This window comes from Coturnix japonica, chromosome 7 (genome assembly GCF_054131305.1).
Source record: "Coturnix japonica strain WE chromosome 7, WE-NBRP24, whole genome shotgun sequence".
NCBI lineage: Eukaryota > Metazoa > Chordata > Aves > Galliformes > Phasianidae > Coturnix > Coturnix japonica.
The window spans coordinates 27670538-27696394 of record NC_140669.1 but is presented as its reverse complement, the minus strand read 5'-3'; the positions used below and the strand labels follow the sequence as shown (position 1 = coordinate 27696394).

Genomic DNA, 25857 nt, shown 5'->3' with positions numbered 1-25857 from the left:
AAAAGGCTAATCCACTCCTGGCAGATAATAAAACAAAGCCACTATTATTTCATGTTCATTATGGTAGTATCTGAGCATCTTATTGTAGAGACAACAGAAAGAATTTGGATGAGTTATTTCTCAAGGCCACTCAACTTGAAAAGATCTGGTATTCATAAAGAAAAATCTCAAATCTACTTGATCCTTCTCTTTATTGTAGTGAAAGTAGGGCAAAATCTGCAGCCTCAGATATCCTTCCTATTAGCATAACAAACCATCAAGGCACAGACAAGTGTTATGCCTAACAGCCACAGCCCCACTGAGAAAGCAGAGCTCTATCAAGAGAGAGGAGACTGTCACTACTAGAAGACTTCACAGCCAGAGGATAGCACAGTTTAGCATCAACAGAGGACCTGGAAATTCTCCTTCTGACTCCAGGTTCCAAATAAGATGAGATAAAAGATGATGCTGGCTCAAACTATGCCATTTTATTTTCCTTCATTAAGCTATCAAATGTCAATTGTAATCTAGCAGCTAGTGTTATTTTAGGATAATCTTTCTCTGACATTTTCAGTGAGACTTTATTTGCAGACTGCTATGATTGGAAAATATCATTTTAGGCTAATCTTCCCTTTGACATGTTTATGAAAATGCTGGCTGCTTATATGTTTTTATTTCCTCTCCTGCCACTCTCAGAGAGCCAAGAAAGGCCAAGGCTTAAATTGCAAACACAATGTTTGCTCCCCCATGTCAAACTGTTAGAAGTAAGGGAATGCAGAATTTCTAGGTCCTTTTAAAGGTACTCCTGCTTCTGAACTGAGATTGAATCGTCTGTTATGGGCATCAACACACAGCATTTCTAGGTTTAATCTTAATGCCTCTTCTTTTATTTCATAAAGTTTTAAATGTCAAGTGATGCACTGCAGGGGGGAAAAAAAAAAAAAAAAAAAAAGCTTCCTCAGATGGTTTTCCAAATATAAAAGTCATTTACGGATAATAGTAATCGTATTAACTGATTCCATAACAGACAACTGAATATTCCTGCTTTACATACCTAAGTACAAGGTGCCTGTTTACCGTTGTACACTAGAGTCAAAGTCATAGTGATGAGAGTCTGATGTTCACACTGTTGGCCTTTTGGGAAGTTCTCCTATAGCTACTACCTTATTCATTACTTTCTAATTCACATTTTTTAAGTAGCGACATTGGCATTTATATATTAAAACATTTCAATATTAAAACCCACTCTCCATATATAATCAGTGAATTTGGATAACATATACAAGCTGGAGTTATTGAGAACAAAAAGTGTAACAACGTCAGAAATGCCTGTCTGAACAAAACTGAATGAAAGCAAGTCCTCTGAGATGAAACAGAAATTAATCGACTCAAGGTACAGAGTTGAAAACCACAACAATGAAATTAAATACTTAGATCTAAAAAGCCAGCAGTCTTTTTCAAAGTGCCTTGTTAAACATAAGTGTATTTTCTCTTCTTTCCTTTGCAAGTAATATTTCCTGTTATAACTCTAACAATACAAAAATTATGACAACGAGAATATTATTCTCACATAATGAGAACGCTTCAGTCTTTGAGTTGTTTAAATATATGCATTACTATAAGTTAGCTTTTCTGAAGAGTGATTTTATATCAAGCATATCAAGATAATGAAAGAATTAAAAAAACGTGCCTCTTTCTCTCACTCCCTTATAACCCAACCATCTAAATTAAAAACTTTTATCATTGGAGAGCCACTAAATGCTAAACATTCTAAAAACTACTGTTACTCTTCTACTGCCAGTCATGCAATAATGCAAAAGAGGTTAAAGCTCACAACATGCTGTACAAGACACATCTGGTTAGAAAGCATTCACTGCCATAATAAGCAGAGCTTTTCATAACACCATGGGTGTTTGAGGAGCAACAGAAGGCTATAGTACCTTCTACTAGGACAGGAGCATCCTGCCTCTGAGGGACTTCAGTTAGTGTAGATGTATTTTTTTCCAGTCAGCAGATAAAAACCACAGTTTACGTCAGTCATGCTACACTGAATTCAGTTTTGCTCAAGATAACTGCATCTCGGCTTTCTGGGGGAAGACTTGGAGTGAAGCCATCCTTACCTTGCATTTGCTCATCAAGTCTGCTGACTCATCTCAAATTAGAATCATAGTCAAGATATAAATCAAAGAGTCAAAGCATTCTAGGAGACAGAACAGACATGACTCACCTGCTCTGAATCATTCAAGCTGCCTCGTGGCTCCCAGGTAGCTCCAGCAGAAAGATAAGCAGCAGGTGACCAGAACAGCTCCATGCATCTTATGTGACAAAGAACACAAGAAGTCCTCAGCAGTGAAGAATCCTATCTCTATAAAAAAGAATAGGATTGTTTTTACTTTAACTAGCTAAAAAACAAATATACCAATAGTTTACTTCCAGTTAATTATCCAGCCACCTACATACTGAAAGTAGTTCTCCAAAAAATACCAATAAGTTGGTAATACGCAGTGTAGATACATAGCAAGTATGAAGCGAAGATCATTAATAGCTGAAATTTGAAACAGCAACAAAAGGTTTCTACTTCACAAGCAGCACTAAGACATCATTTCCATGCTTAGTCACTGACCAGCCTGTACTGCTGCTAGAATAAATGAGTGTTGATGCAAGGTGGTTTCAATCTACATCAGCTGCCAATGACCTCAAGACACCGGTGTAATCATTGAAGACAGCTGGGCAAAAGGGTGTGAGCAGCCACACAAAACCTGTTTTAAAAGCTTGTCTTTACATTAAGATTCTGAACTTCTATAGTAACTCTGCTTTTAGATAACCTTTGTGATAAGAATAAATTTACAGTTAGATGATTAATAAGGGCATTTTAAAACTATTATCAGGATTGAGTTATTTTGTACAGTGCTCTGTATTGTTTAGGATGCTGTTTTGAGAATTTTCTCTGTCCTACATCAATTCAAATGTATCTGCATTATCATCCTAGTAAGCAATACATAAGTCTGTCATATGTTAGCAAGGTCATCTAAATTCATGCCACTACCGTCAACGTGACTTTTCTTCCCACCCATTTTAGCACTGCTATTTGCTCTAGGGCCAGTGACAGACTGAATGGCCATTTTTGGTAAAGATAAAGCCAAAGGCAGAGTAATGTCACTGTAAAGAAGTTACCCTCTGAGAACATTATGTAATCCCTGTTATCATTGTTTATTTTTCAGATGAGTTTGTGCAGACATATTCCAATAATGTAAAATTCAGGGCAGATTTTCTTTTTAAATGATTTTCTGCACAAGTTTTCAGTCTCTTTCTGAGATGTGCAACTTTTCTACATTGTTATCTGACAAGGCAAAACCTCAAAAGCAGCTGTTTTCTTCTGGAGTGAAGGAAGGTGGATGAAGTATCAGCCTGGTTCCCCCTAATGCATGGATCTCCAAACTTTGAGCTTCCTTAGGTCTCTTGGGTTGAAGATGAATTGTCTTGGATTGCATATATGCAGGTTGCACTAAAAGCAGTGCCTATGATTTATTTCCATGAAAACTACAGCTGATACAAAGAGGTATTTGATAGAATAAACGCTCAGCTACAAAATGCTGTTCAACACAGACACCACCACTGGCTGTGCATTTTTGCTAGCAATGAACAAGAGCCTGCATGAGCATTCATAAAGACACCAGTGGAAGTGACCCACTGTCACTGCTGCTAAAACACACCACCTACTGTGCTTCACTGTGCTCACATCCACTGTTTGGTCTCCATAAACATTCAGCAAGCACCAATGAATGCCAATGGGTGCCATTTTTTCCATGTGAAGGAATTCGGTGACACACCTTTGCTTCATCTGCACTTCCATGTCAGTCACCATTTTGTCAGCCTGCCCTTCCGCTGCCATCTGTCACACAGCAACAGACTGTAATGAACTACTGGTGGGAAGGCTTAACCTACTGCCATACCACCATCTGCCTCTGACATGGGCCAACAGAATAAACAAGAGGCAGTACTTCTGGAGTAGTCTTCAAAAATATAATTAATGTATATATATAACAAAACTCCTCATGGTGGTCTGCAGCTCCCTCAGGATGGCCTGCATCTGTGGGCTCCATCATGGCAACCCACAGCTCCATCATGGTGATATACAGCTCCAATATGGCGCCCTGCAGCTCCATCATGGTGGCCTGAAATTCCCTCAGGGCTGCCTGCAGCTCTCTCAGGGTAGTCCACAGCTGAGGAAGAAATGGTTTTACATCAGAGGGAGTGGGCAAAGACCAGGTTCCTCAGGGAAGCATGCACAGCCTGGAGAAGCCTGAGTTCAAAGGAACATTTGGACAATACTCTCAGGTTCGGGTGGTCCTGTGTGGAGCCAGGAACTGGACTCTATGATCCTTGTGAATCTCTTCAACCTCAGGATATTCTATGACTATGATTGCAGGGTTCAACTACAGAGACCATTCTAGGAGCTTCTGAAAAGCTCAAATTCCTTCACAGCATGCATGTTCCACCCTGACAGATTATTGTAAGAAGCACCTGACACTTAGCATTTCTTGCCTACATTGAAAAGCTGTCTTCTCCCTGCACAAAATTCTGGTCTACTAGTCTTCCAGAGTAGAAACACTGCTGTGGTGTCTAACTGCAGCTTTCTCAAAAAAAAGCAAACCCTAAAATCTCAGAATACCGAAACCAGACTGTAACTACCAAAATGTCACCAAGAAAAGTACAGAATTAAACTGCATTGTTCTACATAAGGTCAAGATGGACAGATGTACACATGGAAAGAAAAACCTTCCACTGAGCTTGGTGATGAATCTTGCACTCTTTTCCTATGTTACACACAGGCCTTGCACGTTTAATGCAGTTCCTTGACAACATTAAGAACAGCAGCATTTGTAAAACAGAGCTGATAAAGTAATGAATACGCAGCACTGTATTTCTGTAGGAGTGATTACAGATTAGATCAAATGTAAGCTTCTTCAAGAGTTAAAATACGCAGAAATAAGACTAAAAGATCAAAGCTTCCATTCAGACCATTAGGTTGATGGCAATTCATTAGTTCAGTTTTTACTATCACACGTATTAAAAAGATCTTTGTGGAAGTGTTTGGGTTTTTTTTTATGTTTTCGGTTTTGAGGATAGAGGCACAAATGTATGGATGCAGTCATTTATAAAACAAAGGCAACACTGAATCTTACTCAAGAATTAAAATTGCACCAGGATGCTCATAGAAGTATATTTAGAGTACAGTTTATTATATTATATGAAAAGCTCTCAAGATAGTAAACCTGTCTTAGGCAGATGTGTAAGTGGAATTTCTGGGTTGGATGGAGATGAGCAACACCGTGCTGGAGAAACAAATCCTGACAAATCCTGATGGGTCCTGATCCTTTCAGATTTACACCTCTATTGTGGATAAGCATCCACACTTCTGAAACATTGATTTCTTGTAGACTGCTTTACCTGTGAAAACTTGTTCATAAGATTTTCTCTTCTAGATATAGTAAATCAGAAATATACGTCTTGCCAGCAATTCTCTGAGTTTGGAAGGTTATTAAGATCCTACCCACCTACCCTAGTTTTATAATAAGTGTTAATTTAAGGGCTTCATTTCACAGCCTATGCCCATCCCTCTTCCCTGGGACAAGGGGAGGGGGTGCCAGGGAATAATTTCATGATCTAAGATCAACATCCAAAGCTGTGTGCGAAATTCCTAAAACACTGTACTGATTTCAAGAAACAGAAGGGATTCAAGAAGCAGAGAGGAAAGCAAATAAGTAAGAAAATGTGAATGGAGAGAACAGAACACAGCAAGATGCTGGAAAACAACAGAAGAAAGCATATGATGTAAATTCCTTTTGCTGTGATTTAGTAGCATGGTACCATTTACCTTTTATCCTCTGAAAGACCTCAGCTAAGCCACAGTGAAATGAGGTAAATCCAGACCTGAATTTCTACTGAGTATAAATACAACAGCTTATGCTATTGAGAGGATGTTTTATGCATATACTTCCTAATTAAATACCAATAAATTTTAAAAAGACCCCCATTAGCACAGGAGATCTTTGAGCCACAACTGGCTGCAGGCAGGAGTACTGAGATGCACCTGACCATTTAGTATCACTTGTCCCAAGTTTTTAGTCTTCCCTCGGCATTCATTTCCAGCAACAGAAATGGGATGCTGAGCTAAATGGTTCTTCCATACATTATTTTTTCCTCATGGTCCTAGTGTGTCCATAATAAATGCTGCTAGGAGAAAAAGCTCATGAAGTCAGAAGAGCAAAATATCATTTCTTACAACCAAGCAAGTTCTTTAAAAAAGAAGCCCTCTCTCCCATTTTGATGTAGGGTGAACATGATGGAACAGTAGCTCACTGTAATATAAATACATTTTGTGTAATTGCTACGTGCTTTTGTGTAATTTAGGGAAGCTAATGAATCAGCCTTTCATATGAAGACTGAACATATCCTCCTTAAGCGATATCACAGCATATACCTGTCATACAACTTCAGCAGTCTGAAGATTTAGAAGAGATTTGGCTAAGCATGGAGATACGGGCTTCTGGACAGCAAATAAATTTTGCTTACCCTTCTGTAGAGCGTTTGGAGCAACGAAGCCTCTCGACACATTTTTCACCACTGGTTCTTTCCTGATAGAAATAGATAGCTCAGCATCCAGGCAAGCTATCCACCTTTCTGATGGAAATATCATTTCATACCTGAAAGGAACATCAAAATTGTAAAATGCAGATAAGGCCAATGGTGACGAGCACTGTGCAGCAGAGAAGATGCAAGCAGTGAAGATAAACATCAGAGAAAAGATACTTCCAATCTCCAGCCACGAGAGAGTTCAGCATTTGAGACTTCTTGTAATTCATCCTTTTTTCCTACATATTTTTTTTTGACACAAATTTACCTTTCCTTTATTCTCTTTGCCTATACATGTATATTCCCACTGATGAGAAAGCATTATTGAGCTGTGAACCAGCTGCAGCAAATGGAAACAGGACAAACAGTAACCTTAATATAGTAAACTTCAAGGGGTTTAAGTGTCTTCATAGCCAAGACAATCCAAGGAAAATAAACACCAGGAAAATAAAAAAAAATAAAATATGTGCTTTAAAGTACTTAAATGAACTGCAACTGCAAGTTTTCTATAAAAACCTGAAGGAATTTTCATTATTACAAATCTAAGAGATGACTAACAAGTAATATTCAAAAGAAATTTATATTCTTAAACACAGGAAAAAGGAGAACTAACAGGCAGCCTGCAATGCACTGCTGCAACCACTGACTTACTGGGAAGAACAGTAAGCATGAAACCATTGGAATAGATGGCCATGTTACTAATCTCACTAACTGCTATTCAGCAATGACTGCTGTGTTTCTAATCAGTAAGCTGACAACCAAGCTGGCTATCAGGTACCAGCTACAGCAGATTCAAACATCAGCATCTACTCAAACAAGCATTTTCTTTTTTATTCAACATCCTACTTCTGATCTTCAGTTACCAGGCAATCTTCTATTCATACAAGAGAAACTGCTATTTTCTGTTATTATTATACCAGCAGGTATTGTACTCCAGGCAAAGGGATGCCATTGCTCTGTAAAACCCCTAGACTTCTATTACTGCTTCAGGGAGCTTGAAAGCTAGATGGGATTAAAAAGGTCAATAAAATAGGCTAGTACATGTTTCTTTTTTACTTTCTCTAGCAATATAGGGAATAATAAATATCAGATTTAAAGATTAATTTTGAATGAATTGCTCATGGGCAAAGTTGCATTGAATCATGCACTGCTTGTTTTCAGCACACTTCACAAGTACACTATAAGGTATGTAATATAAGGTACTGTACGTAATAATAGTATACTCTAATACTTGCAAAGTGCACTGTATTTTGTTGTTAAATAAGATTAAGTCTCAAAGTAAGATTTTTAGACATTCACAGACAAATTCTGTTTCCATATATATTATGATCGTGGTTATTTTTTATTGCAGTGGAGGTACTAATTACTATATTTTGTTATCCTAAGTTTAAGGATCTTCCCATAGTTTGTGTGTTACGTAGAATTTCCATGGCATTCAACTACAGATCCTGCTCTGATATCCCCATTCCTTATTCTACTTAAGCAGCAGCTTAATCAGTATGCAACTAATTCAGTGGCATAAAAAAAAAAGACCAATTTTTGCCCTGGGTTTCAGTGAAACTAACAGAACTGGAAATAAATAACTAATTAAAAGTCTTCCTGGGTTCAGGGAGGGAAAGAAGAAAAAGACTGTTTTTCATGTGTAGCAACAAATCTCAGGACACCTACTTGTGCTATTCCTTTGCTAACTTCAGTGGTTTACCTGCTCCAAGTGCATGAGACACCAAGCTTTCCTGCACTTCCGGGCTGTTCAAAGAGATGAAAAAGTCCTGTGGCTACAATTCAAACCCTAATGAGCTGCCCATTGTTTGGTCCTAGTACCCTGTTTCCATTAGGATCACCATTGTTTTACAGGAATCTTGTTAGAACACTACAGGTTGACTAACAGTAACAACCAATTCTGAAAACCCACTTTAAAAGGTATTACCTCTAAAAACTCTTGCCAGTATTTGAGAAACAACAACTTCGCCAAGAAGCAGCATTTTTTAAATTGACTGACTTTGGGCATTGGACACTGAACTGCTCTACTGCTGTTATCAACAAACAGAAAGACATTTGCCTTTAAAGGCCTTTGGATTCATTTAAACTCCTATGTTAAAACAGGATTACTTTAAGAGATTCTTCAAAGCTATCTAATGCACTTTTTTATACTATGCTAGCCAAGTTCTTCATACTCAGAAAAGTACATTAATTGCTCTATTTATTAACCCTAACCATATCAACCCAACAAACCTTGCTTCCACTTGGCTGCAACAGCTTTTTTGGAATTGTTACAAACCCTTAATACACACTAAATAATTTTTTGTTTAGGTATTCCTCTAATTGCAGTAAATATTTATCTCCAGAGCTGCAAGGAACAGTTCACAGAGTAGTGCACAGAAATCCAAGTTTTAAGATGGAATTCTAAAGAAAATCTCTGCAGTTCTTTGGGCTTCTGAAAGGATGAAGTGTTGTCTTTGGAGGCTATTTAGGTCTCCAGTTATAGCTTTTTTTCTAAGAAATACAAAATATGCTTTTATTATCAAATATAACTGAGAAAGGATAACCAAACAATTCACGTCAAAATTCAAACACACCTTTGGAAATTTCTGTTATAATGAATTAGAAGGAAACGTCAACAGTACATCACCTGCAACGCATACTGCTGAGTCTGCTTTGTCAGGGACAGACCGTGCCCTTAATCCATGCACCCAGATAAAGTGCTATATGACTATTTTATTTATGAAACAGGCACCCAATGGCCTTTGGGTACATTCATATTAATGAAGAGCCATAACTTACTGCAAAAATAACAGGCTGCCAACATACAGTGTTGTCAACAAATGAGTACCTTAAGATCCATTTCTCAGCTGCCATAATAATATCATAAAAAAACACACGTGGTAGAGGTGTGGTTTTGTTTTTTTTTTGCCAACTGCCACAAAATTATCCTTTAATTGCCTTTTACACTCAATTTACAGCCAAGGAAAGATCAAATGAAGACAACGGCTTAAGCCAGTGTCTTGAAGGTCAAGTAACTGATCATGATGCATGGTTAGGAATGACAGGCTGGTCATTCAAAAAGAGCGACCTTGAAAAGGGCTAGGGAAAAAAGGGTCATCTGTAAACATACCTTAGCAAAAATAAACTCCTCTTTTATTTGGCCATGTTATTCCTCCCTTGTATTTAAGGCAAAGTTTATAATAACTTCATAATTTACTGTGCATTTCTACCTTGGTTCGAGCTGGGAGAAACTGCATGTCAAAAATGGTGTGGAAAGAATAGCAAAAAAGGTCTTAAATTTTGGTGCGCATTGGAACTGCAAGAATTATGACCCCCATAATACTAAATACTTACATAGAAATATATATGTATGTATGCATAAATATGGTAAAATATTTTCTTACCTGAAACAGCAGTAATTTACAAAGACCCAAATTCTATCAATATTTACATAAGACATCACGAAAAGCAAGATCAGTTCTTGTTTCTCTAAATAAGTCTTTGACATTAACTAGCTTTAGTTCATAATTATTGTCCTAGCTAGAGATTCCACTGTATATACGGAGAATAGCAAAAACCCGCATATAATTAAAACCTGTGTAGTCATATTCTGTCCTAATTTCCCATACATATCCCTAAAGAGTCTAGGATATATAAATTACAGGATCATTTGGCTAACAATCACTGGTGGCCATGTTTAATAATATAACCTTCCCAGGATTTAATTAAGCAAGATCAGAACGTGGAAATCAGAAGTAAGGAGACTCCAGAGTAAAATAAATTTTAAGAGTCTCCCTTCATTTTTATGCTTTTATGGTTTTATTACCTTTACTAAGAACAAGGGGAAAATACAAACAGAGCAGATAAACAGAGGAGATAAACAGTTACTGTTTATCTTATATTCTACATTCCTCTTCCCAAGAGGAAGCAAAAAGACTTTGTTTTTAGTACTGTATTCGTTTGAGTATTTTGGAAATGTCTTGAATTTTCAGTCCAACATTTTCATGGGTACAACCTATCTAGAAAGAATAAGGTTGGACATTCCCTTTTTCCCTTTCCTAGTGAGTGGAGACTGCACAAAAACACATTTGGCAATCCAATGCTGTCTGAAAGTGGATGAGATTCTAGAGAGTATGTAAACAGTACAAAATTGGGGTTGCACACACAGAACTCTTCGTTCTGCCCACATTCACATAACAGAAGCCCAACAGAAAATTTTTCAATGGAGTGCATTTTTACTTTATGAGCCATTATTTATAAAATGGCTCATTATTATGAGCCATTGATTATAAAATTAATCTACTGAAATTAAATGACAGCAAATTTCACCTCAAACAACGAATAACTTAAAGGAATAATCCTTCTCTTGGAAGCAAAACCTGCGCTCTTTGGGGTCTTCGACAGTCAAAGAGAATTCTTATATTCTGATTTTATATGTGATGGTCTTGGTACCTGTGATGTCAGTTCACCTTACCCTGCTACAGGTGACAGCAAAATCTGCCTCTAATACATCAGAGTTCTATTCTGGAAACTCAGAAGAAACAGAGGAATTTTTTTTACCTGTGCTACGACTTCTTTTATATTAGAACTCTTTGCACTCGTGCCATTAAAATACCTGCTGTTGTTAGTTGTGATTATGTTTACATGACCAATCCATTTATGGGTTTGTTTTTAAAATGCATGTTTTACATATAGGAGTCATGGGAAAATTGGAATTTATGGTAACTTTCCTTTAAGTATTGCACAAGGAGGTCATCAAGGACAAACAGCTTTGATTTTTTTCTGAGGGGTTGATAGTTTTGATAGAGAACCTCTCTTCATACAACATGAGAAAGCAAAACTCAGGAGCCATGCCCAAAACAGGCCACGTGCTGTTTTTGCAATTAGCACAGTGAGGTGGGCACAGTTGTGAGGTTACCAAAAAGCTGAATAGTTTCTGGGCTTATGTGTAGAGAAAGATCCCACAGTGACTTCTTTCTTGTTTAACTCTTGAATGAAAGGGATGTCAGCATCAAGAACAAAGCTCAAAAAAATGAGAGTAAAGAGGAAAAGGGTGCATATGTGGTGGTGATAACTAAGTCGAAGAATCAGCACTATTAGTAACTGGAGATGAAAGAACCCCATACGCTTGCAACGTACCATCTCGCATGCATTCTGAACATCATGTTTTTCCACGAGTGTTAGGCATTTCTCAGACAAACACTATGATGTATACACTGCAGTCCACGATACCATGACCAACACACAGGATTAAATGTTCTGCAGAATTCAAGAGGAGGAATCTCCTCCAAGGAATTACAGCAGTATTGAGACATAAATGTTGAAACAACCAGGACAAATAGTTCTAGGCAAAGGCCATGCACAAGTCCCTTGAGGCAAATTTTACATATCAGTCTTAAAATTTTACAACCATATCTTCTTTATTTCCTATACTGTGTTCTAACTCTATGACACATTCGCACAAGACTCTTCTCCCCCTCTGGTTAGAGAAGGAGTTACTGACATTTGTTGAACCACCCAACTGACCACAGAAAGCATACTAATATTCCACTACTAACCTACCAAGATTCGTTTTCAGTTCACGGATTTCCATTTCTATTAGAAAGGGATTGTGTCATTAATTGTTTTGAATGTAATCAGAAATATAGTCCACATGAATATCAGGATACTGTGCGTTGTCATTTCAATTTTGCTCCAGAAAAGTAAAAAAAAAATAAAAAATAAAAAAATAAAACCAAAGGGTTACTGACTACATTAACTGTCTTCTGATCCAATTTTTATTTGTAACACTAAGAAAACCCATAGTAAGACACCCAGCCTTCTAGAGACATCAATTAGTTGTTTTTGTTATGCTATATGTTTATCTGGGCCAAAATCATCTGACACTTCCAACCAAAGCTCCAGCAATGTTTTACATCAGGTAGAAACATCCATTACCTTTGTAAGAATATTTCCATATATCAGCCTTACTATCTGTGAATTCTTAAAGTTTTTAGGTTAATGCTGTAATTTTAACTGAATTTAACCAAAGAGGAAATGTAACATATTTCCTAGAGTAAAAAGCATTTGATAAACATTGTTAGTCTACCACTGCAATGTAACTAGGGTCCATAGGTTTACCAGACGTGGTTGTGTTGAGCAGTAGATGAGTTTCTTCTCGTTATACTTGAGATAGTCACAGCAGGCATTTTCTTTCAGCTACCGCCTAACACCCAGCATAATACCTAACAGAAATGTGTGTTTTAATGATCCTTTAACACTCAACTCTCTTAGCAGCAGGTAAGTGCTCCTGAAGTTGAGAAACAGCTGATATTGAAAAACACCTGGAATGCAGCCTGTGCTGATACAGAACAGCCACAAAAGCACAGCAGCCTTGGGCAGGGGGTATGCCAGCTGCTCTTGCTGCCAAATTAGAGAGTAAATGCAGGTTTTCAAGCAGCGGGGCAGAAAATCAGGGACCCTGCCTTGGGAGGTCAACAATTTAAATCAAAAAGATCCTAGGGATTGCAAATATAGGCTGTGTCTTAGATTGCATTATGTTTCACTTTCACATATAGAGGCAAGTACAGGAAGAGCACTGACCTTTGCTTGGCTGACACAGGTCTGTGCTTTAGGGATGTGTTCCAAGAAAACCAATTAAAAATAAATGATCAACCACTATTACTTTCTTCAGCTTGTCTAGCTCATTCCTGCAGTATTTCAGCCACATCACTAGGTTGACATCGGTTAAAATTGTACAGCTTCCCTATATCATGCTCATGAGGACAAGGCTATTCCACACATTCAGGAAGAACAAATTGTTTGTGTGACAAAGGTTATTCCTCTTCACCATGCTTCTAACCAAAGGAGAAAGAAGGTGTGATACAGATCCCAAAGGTTTATATTAAGAACTGCAATTTGATGGCCAAAACGGTCCACTCAGACCTTATGGATCTCTGACAGTGGGGAAAGAGGTAAGAAGGAAATAAAAGGATGAAATCTTAGTTCCTTAACACACCCTCCCTGTTTCTGAATATAAGGGATTAGAAACAAACCCCATCAGTGCTGCAGTGGTATCTGTCCACGTATCAACAGTCTTCATGTGGAATCCTAATGACTGCTGGGATCCATGCCATAAATCCCACACTGCCAATAATGGATAGAGATATTTTTTGGATCAAATGGCAGTAATCAGAACATTAGCAGCAGAGATCAGACCCTGTTTTTGTTAACGTTAACCTATACCAATGCAATAAGCCCTCCCAGCAAGATGTGTTTCATAGATCAAGAGTAAAATGCTTTCATTCCCTGCTGCATGTTAAGCTCCTATTGCTTAAACCCTAGGCACAATGCTGGTTGTACTAAAAGTAATGACAGTATTCCCAGTGATTTGAACACATCCAGGTTTTCACTCTGCGAAGCCACGGGGTGTTTGAAACATTGCTCAGAGCTACCAGAAAAGCAACAATAACTTTATATATTTGGTTTTCCCTTCACAGTTATACTGGAAATAGTTATTAATATTTTCTTAGAAACAATTATACTGTCTCTTTCACTTCCCTTAACTATTGACTTAAGCGTGATATACTTATTCTTTCAAGTAATATATAAAGTCTCACAGCCATTTATTGACAATGTGCTAAGCCAGGTACCTTTTAGGCAACTCTCTAGCTCAAAAGACCGATTGTTAACAGAGTGAACTCCAGACACCTCAATATCCCTGGTTGTTATCATTTTGAACGTAAATGTACGTATTAATCAGCTAATCACTAATCTCTAAATGCAGTATTGGCAGATCTTCTTAAAAAGCATTTCCAAGCTTGCATGACTGTTGTTGCATTTACTTAAGGAATCATCTGTCACATAAATGGCTAGTTAGTAAAATCGACTAATTAACAGAGTAGTTAAATGGAGAAATAAATCTCATAGATTTCAAGACTTTAGAAATGTCATCCTTTCCCATGCAAAGGCACCAGAAATGCTTCAGAAAAATGGGTGCATTTTGAAGTGCTTTTAGGTATGTGAAATGTATACCATTTCATCCATTTTCTGTTACAGCTTATTGAACAATGGTTTCCCTTTCTTTAATATTAAAGTGCATGAAGTACATTATGGAATTGACCACATCTTTGAGTCCTTTTTTTCCTCTTGCTTTCTATTTGAGACACTTGGTTTGCCCTTTAAGATCATTTTGGTGTATTAGCCAATTTTGAGAGTTATTCATGCGTATGCTTTGGAACTATTCTATTAATTTATTATTGATCAGACCATTGGGACTAAGAAATCTTTAGATCCCTGTTTAATTCCTGTTAATGTTTGTTCTAACTCTTCTGTGATAACTAATCACAGTGGATATCCAGTAGGTTTATATAGGCTTTTAGAATCCCTTGATATTTCTTCTATGAAACACTTAACATCAGTTTAACTTTTAAAACTAATATTAGCACTGCAAATGCTTTCATTTCCTCCCATCCTAATAAATGAAGGGTATCCTGATGAAGGAAGTGGGAAACAGATGGGAACATTGTCAAAGTGTGAAGCTGAATCATTTTGCTAATACGCACGCATATATAATACACACACACACTAACAGCATGACACTTTGAAACTCCAATACTCCCAGTACTTAACAAATATTGTAACCCCATCTTTGCTTAAGTATTTTCTTCAAACAAAATCTTAGAAACTCACTGGACAAAAATACACCTGACGATCAGTAGGTTTGTGGCAGGACCAAGAACCGAACCTCTCGTCTCCAAAGTTTCAGCCCCAAACACCCTGCACTGGGAAGCCAGGCAAGAAAACCAAGTTCCCCTCAAGTTCCAGGAGTGAAAACCTCCCCAACCCCAGAAATTCCATAAAAACATAAAAGCTCCTTAGTTTACCTCTGATTTACCTCATAATGCATCAAACATCAACAGTGTTTTCCTTGATACAATGTGGGAGTTGGGATAATGCTATTCGACATGCAGACCACAAATGGCTTCCTAATTACCAACTGTAGCAGGCTGCATGGTTAGATGCGCTGTAATGTCCACCATAATGCCTCCTGCATTAGGTTCTCAATATTAATGACTGTTTTAATTCTGCCATTATTTTATTCAGATCTTATTTGACGGTTTCTCAGTGCTTTTTGGGTATCCCAGCTACATGGCTGTTATTCATACTAATCAGTCACTTCTGGCATCTCCGCTTTCAGTTTGGAGCTGATTCAGGAAAAGGCCATCAAATCATGGCACTACTACCTCCATAATTTTCTGTTATTTAGGATGCATATAACTGCACTTCAGCGCTTTTACAGATGCATCTGTAATGTCCCTCACTATCATTTTGAGATAAGTCTCAAAGCACACTTGTGTTCGTGATATACAAACCATTCAGCTCCCTACCTCCGTTCCTGCGAACATACAGTAATTCTCTCTCATAACTGTGACAAAAGAAAGCTCCAAACTTCTACAGAAATAAAACTGAGATATGGGTTCCTCTGATTAAATATCTTGCATCCACCCAGTTTGCTACGTGGACCGCTATCATCTGCTATAGATATCACCCTTAAAGCATCATGATCAGTCATTCTGCCTCTCCCTTTCCACAATATTAATCAGAAGTGTCTCAACTGCAGTCAAGTGTGTTACACCTACATAAAGGCATAAGAAGAATTACAATATACAGTAAGAACCTCCGATATCTTTTTCTTCTATTCAGGAAACAAACAAGATCACACATAACACAGAATGATGAACCTTGGTAATTTGGTCTTCTAGTAGCAGCATATTGAAATGTCCAGAATGAATGAGAGAAGCAAAATCAAACGAGCCTACTTTACCTTCCATCTTTCACCCTGATAGTATTCAGCAATGGAAAGTGGCAATAAAACCGCCTCAGGTCTCAATGTCTAAATAAGAACATAAAAAATACACCAATAAAAATACCGTGTTTACGCAGCAAGACCCAGACTTAAAATGGAGAACAACATTTGGCTTTTTTTCAAAGAAATAAAGACAAAAACCAGCCTAACATGAGCACAGACTATGGCCAGTAGGTGAAACTGAGCACCACAGGCATCCAGCCCAGCTCCTAAGCTCTGATGACCCGCAGACAACGCAAAAAGCACAAAGCACTGGATTTCAACTTCTGTTCCAAGTCACTGCTGTTTCTTTGTTCTGTAACAGCTTCGATATAGATTCCTAGACATTCTTCTGAGTGTCCTTACCCTGCCAGTGCCTTATTACCTTTATATACGCATATAATGTCTGCTCTGAAAGTAACGCATCCTATTTTATTATGTTGGCCCACAATATCAGAGGCACATGTTGATGGTATGGCAGCAGAGGTTATACCTTCCCACCAAAACCCTGTTGCAGTTCGTTGCTGTATGACAGATGGCAGTGGAGGGGCAGTACAACAGGATGGTATCTGACATGGAAGTGCACATGGAGAAAAGAAGTGTCACTGAATTTCTCCATGCAGAAAAAAATGACATCCACTGACATACACTGATGCTTGCTGAACATTCAGGGAGCTCAAACAGTGGATGCAAGCACAACAAGATGGTGGGTGGTGCATTTCAGAAGTGACAACAGTGGGTCAGCTCTGCTGGTGTACATTTTTACAGGCATGGCATGTAGGCTCTTGTTCATTACTGACGAAAATACATAATCAATGATGGTGATTATGTTGAAAAAAAATAACATTTTCTAGCTGAGAATTTGCTGTACCAAACAGTGTTATTGTGCTCTTTATAGCCATTATAGTTACCATAGAAAATAATAGGAGGTATTACTTTCGGAGCAACGTATGTACATTTTTACATCTGTCAAGTACCTTGCAGGAAAACAAAGGTAACTTCAGAGAGGTTACAGCACATTTACTTCATTCAATTGAACTCAACGCTCTTTTAGTACTGCTTAATAGAAATCAATTCAGCTTGTGGATGCCTGACTGCTATGAATGGTACAACATGTTATTGTGGCTGTCATTTAACAGTTCTCCTATATACAGTGCTGCATGCCAAACTCTAAAAATGCAGAGCCTCTCACAGAGATGCTATAATCTTCACACAGGCTTCATATTTAACTAAATAAGAAACTTGCCCACTCTCCTCTCTACATCAGCAATCAGAGGCTCACAATATGCTAAAATCTCAACACGGTTCTTTCTCCTGAAATATATATTTATGCTGCAAGCATTGAAACTCCAGTTTCAAGACACGGAGACAATTTGGGGTCTGTAATACGCTTCTCAGTCAGTTTAGGGCCCAGTAAAGGTGCCAGATTGACTATGACATGTTGTTTCTCTTCATGCCCAAAAGCTCCAAAGAATGCAAAAGCATTGCAGGTTGCTAACTAAGATACCCAGCTGTGTCCATCGTGACCAGTGGAAACTAAAGAAGGTTTATGTGGCACAAACACCGGATCATTAGTCTTCCTGTAGCATCTGCTACAGTGCCTCAGCTGTACCGTTAGCACACTGACCATCCAAACCAAATTCTTTCTCTCTTTATGGGATAGAGATGGGCAACCCCAGATTGAAAGGCTCTGTACTCCAGTATGAACTTTCCCAACTAGCCAGGTCCATGGGATAGACCTTCAGCCATTCCAAATCACACAGGTTGGAAAAGCACTCACCCTCATCATTTATGGTAATGATAATTAGCTTTAACTAAACTTGAGATGCTGGAAACCATAGCTGGCATTGCTTTTGTTGTGTGAACAGTGTTTTTCAGCCACGTATAGCCCTGTAAAATAGCTGCTGGAAAAAGCTGTTGTTACCATGCAAAAATGACATAGAGCAAATAGCTGCCACAACCTGCATTGCTCAAGAGGGATTCCCTGCAAACTATAGTGAGTAAAACAAGCTTTTCCTGATACAGCATATTTCATCACCCAGTTCACACAGCAAACTCCACTGCCTTCATGTTAAGCCTCACATAGTTCATGCTCTTGTGCTCACAAAGAGAGGAGATGTAATCATGTTGAGACACTGCAAGAAGAGCAGAGGGACTCACTGTTCCAGGCTTTGGCATCATTTCTCTTTTGACAATTTTGGTCTTTTTGCCTATCTTTAGCCATCCTTTTTTGTTCCATCTACAACCTACTCTGCTTATTTGTCTGTCATTTTTTTAGTTTGGTCTCTCTGGAAGACATGCTTATGTTACCACAGTCCTTACAATAACCTGAATGCAGTGGACAATACAGCTGTACCTGATGGAGGGACCAGATTCCCAAGCATCATTAGATTCTTCTGAATTTCATGGTGTTTTTGAGGGGAACATACATGTCCCATTACACCTACAGTGGGAAGGCTCTTCTGTGAGCCCACTCACTGGCACCCAAGACCCAAAGGAGCGCACATGCTGCTGCAGCAAGGAGCCAGCTACAAACGGCAGGGATGCAGACCTTTGTAGCTCTTGACACTGTCTTAAATGAGTTTTGCAAATCTTTTAACACAGCTCTGTTTATTTTCCCTGTTTTACATTTTGGTCAATACTTACATGTTTGTCCATCCACCAACCAGCCATGCTAGATCTCCTCTGCATGCAGCTGCCAATCCACTCCTCCAAGCCTGCTTTTGCACACCTGCCAAGAACAAAAGGAAGGTGAGAAAACAAGCAGGAAGAAAAGCAAAGGGGACTTCTTTGTCTTTGCACTTGGCCAGCATGTATCATGGAACTAAAACACTAAATTGTTTTTCTGCTGCTTTGAACTGCCAGGCAGCACCAACCACAGTGGCCAGGCACCTCTTGTTGATGATCTGCGAGGGAGGCCAGCTGTCACACAAAGACTTTCCTCTTAGTTCCCACTGCAAAGAACACATTATAAGTGAAGCAGTGTAAGGATGTTGTTTGCAACTGTATGACGGAGCTTATATGAGAAAATCACTAGACTAATTTCTACCATTTACAATGCACTGCGCTTACCTACACAGTATAAATGAGCTCATATATTCAAATGAATACTCTAAATTTAACTTCTGTAAAGTTCTGCCTCTGTGTGCATATTAGCGTGCACCAAGGATAGGCTGTTTGAACTCTCTGGCCCCTGCACTCAGATTTAAATTAGTGTTTTGGTTTTAATTCTCACTGCACTTTCACTGCTCTCAGGGAACAATAGGGAAGCCCTCTTGTAGTTAATTTACCACCCGAAGACACTAAATAAAAGTCGCAGGGCCTCATTTATTAAACCTCTCCATGAGATTGGAAACATTAGGCATTCATTCAAGGCTGTTTTTATTCAATATTTCCATCGGGGAAATTAGAGCATTGCTGCAAACAAACCTCAGGGAATCCAACAAATATCTGCCCACTGCTGCTGATGCATGAGGACTCTGTATTGCAATAAAGCCTCTCCTGTGGCAGAAGTCAGAAGATGCATATTGAATAGGGTTGGCTGACAGGAAGAACTTCTGGTCCACGTGAGATCTGGACAGTTTGGCATTTGGTTCTCTCTTAATTCATATGTTTAGATGTTGCACAAAGCAAATGACATAATGTGTAACGCATTCATTTCTGCTGGGATCACATTGACATACACAGTTCCAAAACGTACCCCAAAACTCAGAAGCTGCTGGCAGCACAGAAATATTTAAGGTAAATTTGAATATAGCCTGTACCTATAGAAGAAATTATAACAAAGAAATCAAGGTCGTAAAAATGTGTTTACTTTGTTCTGTAAGACATAATTTGGTATAATGGAGATTTTCCCAACATCTCTGCTTCTCAAATTCAGCATGAGAAATATTGCTGAGTTCCTCGTCCAATAATCTCACATTTATCTCTCTGACAGCATGGAAAACAGCTCCAAAAGAAACATGTATTTTCCTAGCTCACTGCACGCACAACAGTATAGAAGATCAAGTGGGCACTACCATGCAATTCTACATTTTTTTAATAGCATTGGCAACTACAAGTTGGTATGTGTGTAGAAACTGTGGAATGCTCTAAGCATCTTGATGGACACAGATTTGGCTCATGCTCACACTCTTTTCCTGTGTGAATAAGGGCAACAAGTGGTGAAAGCAAGCCTGAAGGGCAGGCACTCGTGATCCTCATGTCAGCTCTATTAGAGAAGGACAGTCACCAACGGGTCATGGTATCTCTGATGCCATCAGTATTCTCTTGCACATACCTAAGGGACATCACACACACTAGAGGAGATTTTGTACCACAGAGATACAGAAATTGTGTTTAAAAAACATCTGAGATGGAGAAAGACATGCAGAACAAACTCACTGATGCCACTTCTCTTCCATAGGTTGGCCTCAGATCATCTTTCCCAACCTCTGCACTAAGAAAACCTATGCGCCATCACCAGACAGGAATAAATGAGCACATTCGTATATGCTTGTGTGTCACGGGTTACTTAGATTTACCTATGCCCATGACAGGGGAAGCCACCCCGTAGGGCCCCCCCCCCCCCAGGGGCCCGGAAAGGAGGGGGAAAGGGGGAATGGGATAAAAACAGCGACAATCTAAGGAGGAAAAACTTATTATACTAAATATGATATCGAAATACAAGATAACACAATATAATATAATTGAGGCTAATAAATCGAACAAAACAGAGAGAGAGAGTCCCCAAAAACCAAGAGGCCTACTGTGAACTCTAGGCGACACGGCTGGAATGCTTCCCACTCTCCAAGAAGTTCGAGAGAAGAAGGAGGGCACTCCAGCCTGGGAACAAGATTATATAGCGTCCTGGTCCCGTGACATCACTACCCATGTTGTTCTCTGGGATACGTAGTCTTCTTCTGTGGAGTACACAGTCAATAGAAGTATCCATGCTTTACATGATGTTATGATGTGGAATACTGATAGCAAAATTATAAAATTACAAAACCATGGCATTGTGTCACTGAAAAATGACCAAGTTTTAAAACTGACTATGGAAATTTTACCATGAAATTTGTTTAAATGAAAAGTCAGACATAAACAACAGTATTTACACAAATTCTCAAAAGCCAAAAGAGATATTGACACAAACCTGTATTTGGTTTGTACCACAGCCCTGCCAGCAGTAAGGCACCTACTAGGAATAAGAAAACATTTTGTAGAACTATGAGAAGTAAGGTGAACAGCTTAACATAGGAACTGTTAATACAATATAGTTAATATTATCCTCAAAACAATCTTATTAAAAACACATCTCAGCTGGAAAGGATTACGAGACCACGGAGATGTTTCTGCACAGTCTGAAATGCCAGCATGGTCTTATTATAGTTATCATTTATTTTGTCACCACGGTTATATCTGTTCTATTAGTGAACCTGCCTCCTACATTTCAGTTTACTTATTTATGGCCACTATTTTTGTTCTGCCAAATCTGAAGCTTACAGCCTAATCCTAAAACAACTGTGCATGTAATTATTTTCATCAGAGTCCAGCAGGATTGCCTGGGGGCTTAGACACAGGCTGGAGCAGCGCCCACTGCCTTGTAGTCCTCAGAGTAAAGACCAAGGCTTTAGCTCATTCCTAAGAAGTCCTAATGGATTGGATCTCTCAGAAGTGGAAAAAAACAAGTAAATATGACTTCATCTTTTCACTTTCTGGAACAAATAGTAATTAAGCTAAGGATTACTTCATTAAAATAATGTATCCCATACATTTTTGAAAACTAAACAAGCCAATAGTATTTATATATATATATATATATATATATATATATATATATATATAAAAAATGTTATTTATATCTTTTGTTTTTTAACCAGCAATAACAATAAATCCCTAAATTCTTTCAAGAAATCAACACTCATTTAGCTTTCCCAAACATCAGTGAAAAAATATCTTCGTGAGAATAAAAACATCACAATCCCATTCAGTAATACCGGCAATTTCATACTGATACAAATTTTGTTTAAAAGGTGACCTAGACAATGAAGCAAGTCTAATTAAATTGGAAACAGCCAATTCAATAAAGTATTGATGTCAAAAGCAATAATGAGAGGAAATTTTAGTGCAGCACTCATCTGCAAAAAGGATAATTTCGGAATAATGATATACTTACGTAAATAAATTTAAAATGTAAAATGACTGACAACGGCTCATGGAATAAAATAGGCTGAAAAGGGGATTTGATTCTAACAGATTACAAAACTAGTACAAATAAAACAAGATTGCTGCCATTAATGCGGCACTACTGGTTTCGGTGTAGCAAAGAAAGCCTATTGATTTTGATGACTTTTACACAAATACGCTTTCTGATATGAAATGGTCAAGTGCAATTAAGTTTCATCCAATCTGAGCATTAAAAAGAGCGCTGATGTTAAACTCGTAATATATTTTCCAGAACAGTACTATAATTGCACAGGCATTCAGTGACAAACATCAGCAATTCCCACTGCATATGAGGAGAGAGCTCAGCTCAGCTGGCCCGTAAAGGAACACGTGACCCACCAGCAAGATGGAGGATAAGCCTCCCAACACATCTTTAATTTCTTTTTGTAGAAAATCAAGACAAAGTCTAATATTGATTCAGCATGAGATATTGATTCTCTGGCCCAGTACTGGATAAGAAATACAGCAAAGTGCTACAGCACCGACATGGAGCCTAAAAGCTTTTATGTAAAAAAGAAAAAATAAAGGGTAAGAAGAAGATAATTTGAAAAAAGAATTCACGTGGGACAGCAGCATTCTGCAGGCTGACCCAGCCTTGTGGCCGTCAGCTGGACCAGGAGACCTTAATGCAGTTCTAGGCAGGGGTCAGATACTGCAGCAGCAGCAGCTCCACAAAGCACTGCAAGGGGGAACCCCTGTCATAATGCATTCATTATTCTCCTTCAGCTTGTCCCCCCACTGCATCTCCAACAAACTCATGACCAAAACCCACTCTATGCATGTCTCCTTTTTAGCTTATGAAAGAGCACAAACTCTCAGATGGCGTGTCTATATTATCCAATCAACAACTCAGACAGGTTTCACAGCAGATTCCCCTGCTCTGCACACACTGTTATCTTTTCCATTGCTGATTACCTTCCACCTTTACTCCAAAAAAGCATGCAAAAGAGATTAAAAAGTAGAAAAAGAAGAAAAACTTGTTTCGGAATAACCAGCTATGTTTTCTGCCAATAAGGATCTGAAATACTTGCCGTTCCAAGTCAGGAACTTCTATGAAGTTTTAGTCCTACAGAATGGAAACAATATTCTAACCAAGTATTAACATAAATGAGGGAAGGCAGATTAAACAACTAACCACTAACTGTGAGAAGTCACAGCTTCTCAGTTTGTCTGGTGGATACTACATACAGCCTTTAGGTACATGGCCCACAGAGAAGGAGGTATCATTTCCCTGTTTAAAACTAAGGAAACCGGGGCTAATGAAATAAGACCAAAATACCCACTGAGGCTCTACAGACCAGTTGGCACCCAGGCCCAGCATCTGCAATAATCTGCTACTGAAAGCACTGCAGAGCAGTTCTGCAGTGGGAGACAGAGCTGGGTTTTCGGTTGCAGATCGTAAGCAATAATGCCAGCTCAGTTTTGATGGCTGGCATCACAAGCAATGAAATAAGAGGAAGAAATATCACAGCTTGAATTTCAGTTCCCACGCTGAGCTGAAATGCTGGCAGTTCGGAAAGCACTGATTGACTTGTCAGCTGAGCAAATTTGATCTGGAAGTCCCAGAGAAAGAAAAACATGGAACCCCACAATGTCATTTTTCCAGTCACTTTTCTGACTATAGACGCACGTTAATTTGTCAGTCAGAGTCTCTCAGGCCCACATAAATCTTGTTTCCCTGGAGACAAGCCTTTTAAATAGCAGTTCAAAACACCAACCAGATTGGGAGTGGAATTCAATTAAAGGAAAACCATCTTGTTGCTTCAGGGGTCTGTCCTGGTAATAGCTTCTGGAAGATGCATTTCCCCAGTTGCGTGTCTGGGCTGTGTTATTCACTATTTTTCATGCATTACTTCTTTATGACAGGTATGGGTAAACAAAATTAAACATGACCTGATAATCTGATTATACTGATATCTGCTGTTTTTAACTAATGGCTAATAACTTGGATTAGTATTATTTTTCAATCTTTATGTACTTTAAATCACTCACTAACTCATTTTTGATAACTTATTGGCAATTATTTTATTCATATAATGTCATTTCTGCCATTTGATTGAATAAGAAACTTTTATATGACAAAATTAAAGAACAAGTGATCTTAATCACATACCTTTAGACCAAATCCATCTGGAGAGCACTATTAGGCTAATTGATCTCAAAAGGAAGCCAACCTAAATGGTTCACTCTCAACAATACTTTGACACGTGAATTTTGAGAAAATGGGAGATTTTCTATGTAAGCTATACAGACATAGCTCTCTGCATATGTATAACCTCCATGCATATAATTATGATTGCCATGCAAGGAGAATCTGGTCTAAGAAGGAAAAAACACAGTATCAGCGTGCCTGAAATTTGGAATTTTGAATCCACATTCATAAAGTGTTTTTTTCACTGTCAGCTGCACAGCAGTCACATTGGCAAATGCTGACAGAAAGAAAACAGCAAGGTGCATCCAACCACGATTATACAGAGCAATGACAGTTTGTAAAGGCTAAGCTTAGCCACTAAAGCAAATGCAAATAAATCTGCACTTTCTTGACATATTCAAGCACAATTTTCTCCTCTACCCATAAAGTTAGTGAACTACATTCAGTGCCAATTCTCCCTAGAAATACAGTTGATTGTAAAACTAATCCTGCCATCCCGCCCACTGTGAAGGATAGTAGAATGGAAAAGAAGGAAAAACACACAAAGAAGTTGGAAGCCTAATTACTCTGTCTTTTTGCCATAGCATTTTACTTGGGCAGCTAAGCTGTTCAGCGCTCTTATACTGGGCACAGTTTGCTTCTTCTTGAGTGTGTACACATCGTGGCACTAAAGCAGGTCTCACTGCTGAACAACAATTTATTTGCACCAAGGTTAATGGGAAGAAAATAAAATAAAATTAAGCTTTTTCTTATGCTATTTAGTCACATAACCCACTTCATACTTGGCCCTAAAGTCTTGCCAAATCTCTCTTAACATTGTAAAGGATCAGCATAGTTTGCTGCAGCATTTTACTGCACATTCAATGCCACAAACTCATGATTCTCACTGACGAGAAACGGGTCTAATGCAATACCAAACACATGGAGGATCCCCCTTCCTTGAACAGCACTGAGACCATGAAATTTTCATGTTTGGGCTGACACCTTCAGTGGTTAATGATCAATATGGACAACGGTCTGTCACTGCAAAATTAGTGAAAATTAGACAGCTACTACTTCTGCATTTCATTGCAGC

At 38.5% G+C, this 25857-nt stretch overlaps 1 protein-coding gene across 1 annotated transcript in view; it reads right to left on the bottom strand.

The window, feature by feature from the left end:
* ZNF804A (zinc finger protein 804A) overlaps positions 1 to 25857 on the bottom strand; it is a 312097-nt gene that overhangs the window by 166573 nt on the left and 119667 nt on the right. Inside the window, exons 3-5 of the mRNA XM_085553584.1 lie at positions 19070 to 19154; positions 6556 to 6686; positions 2207 to 2344 (exon numbers count right to left, since the gene is read on the bottom strand). Of these exons, the coding sequence (XP_085409710.1) occupies positions 2207 to 2290 (84 nt within the window). The 5' untranslated portion in view covers positions 2291 to 2344; positions 6556 to 6686; positions 19070 to 19154. The remainder of the gene's footprint in view (positions 1 to 2206; positions 2345 to 6555; positions 6687 to 19069; positions 19155 to 25857) is intronic.